Consider the following 367-nt stretch of genomic DNA (forward strand, 5'->3'; position numbering starts at 1 on the left):
CACCCTCTGGAGAGGGGCGCACACCCTGGCTGAGCCTGACCGGCCGCAGGAGGAGGGTCAAGCCATCCTCTCGGTCCGTCTGCAAGCGCTGCGCTTCCTCCTGCTGCTGGAGAAAGACGGGGCGGACGTGCCACCGCTTCATCCCCCATTTTTCGCCACCCGGACGGCGCAGCACGCAGCCACCGCTGCTTCCTTGTACCAAGACCAGCGGGCGCTGGATTTGACTTTCTTCGCCCGGCAGCTCGGGGACTGTTTGCTGGCAGCTCTGAGGGAGGAGGTGTTGACGGAGCCGCCCACCCTCCAGCAATCCCTCTGCTTCTTTGAGCTCACCCTTGAGCAGTGCCAGCACCTCTGCAAGAGTGGCCGG

At 65.1% G+C, this 367-nt stretch overlaps 1 protein-coding gene across 1 annotated transcript in view; it reads left to right on the forward strand.

Moving 5' to 3' along the window:
- Window positions 1-49: 49 nt before the first annotated feature.
- ESPL1 (extra spindle pole bodies homolog 1 (S. cerevisiae)) overlaps window positions 50-367 on the forward strand; it is a gene marked incomplete at both ends in the record, with an annotated part of 5,235 nt that continues 4,917 nt past the window's right edge. Inside the window, one exon of the mRNA XM_009876904.1 lies at window positions 50-277. Coding sequence (XP_009875206.1) covers window positions 50-277 — 228 coding nt within the window. The remainder of the gene's footprint in view (window positions 278-367) is intronic.

The sequence above is a fragment of the Apaloderma vittatum genome, unplaced genomic scaffold, assembly GCF_000703405.1.
Source record: "Apaloderma vittatum isolate BGI_N311 unplaced genomic scaffold, ASM70340v1 scaffold28459, whole genome shotgun sequence".
NCBI lineage: Eukaryota > Metazoa > Chordata > Aves > Trogoniformes > Trogonidae > Apaloderma > Apaloderma vittatum.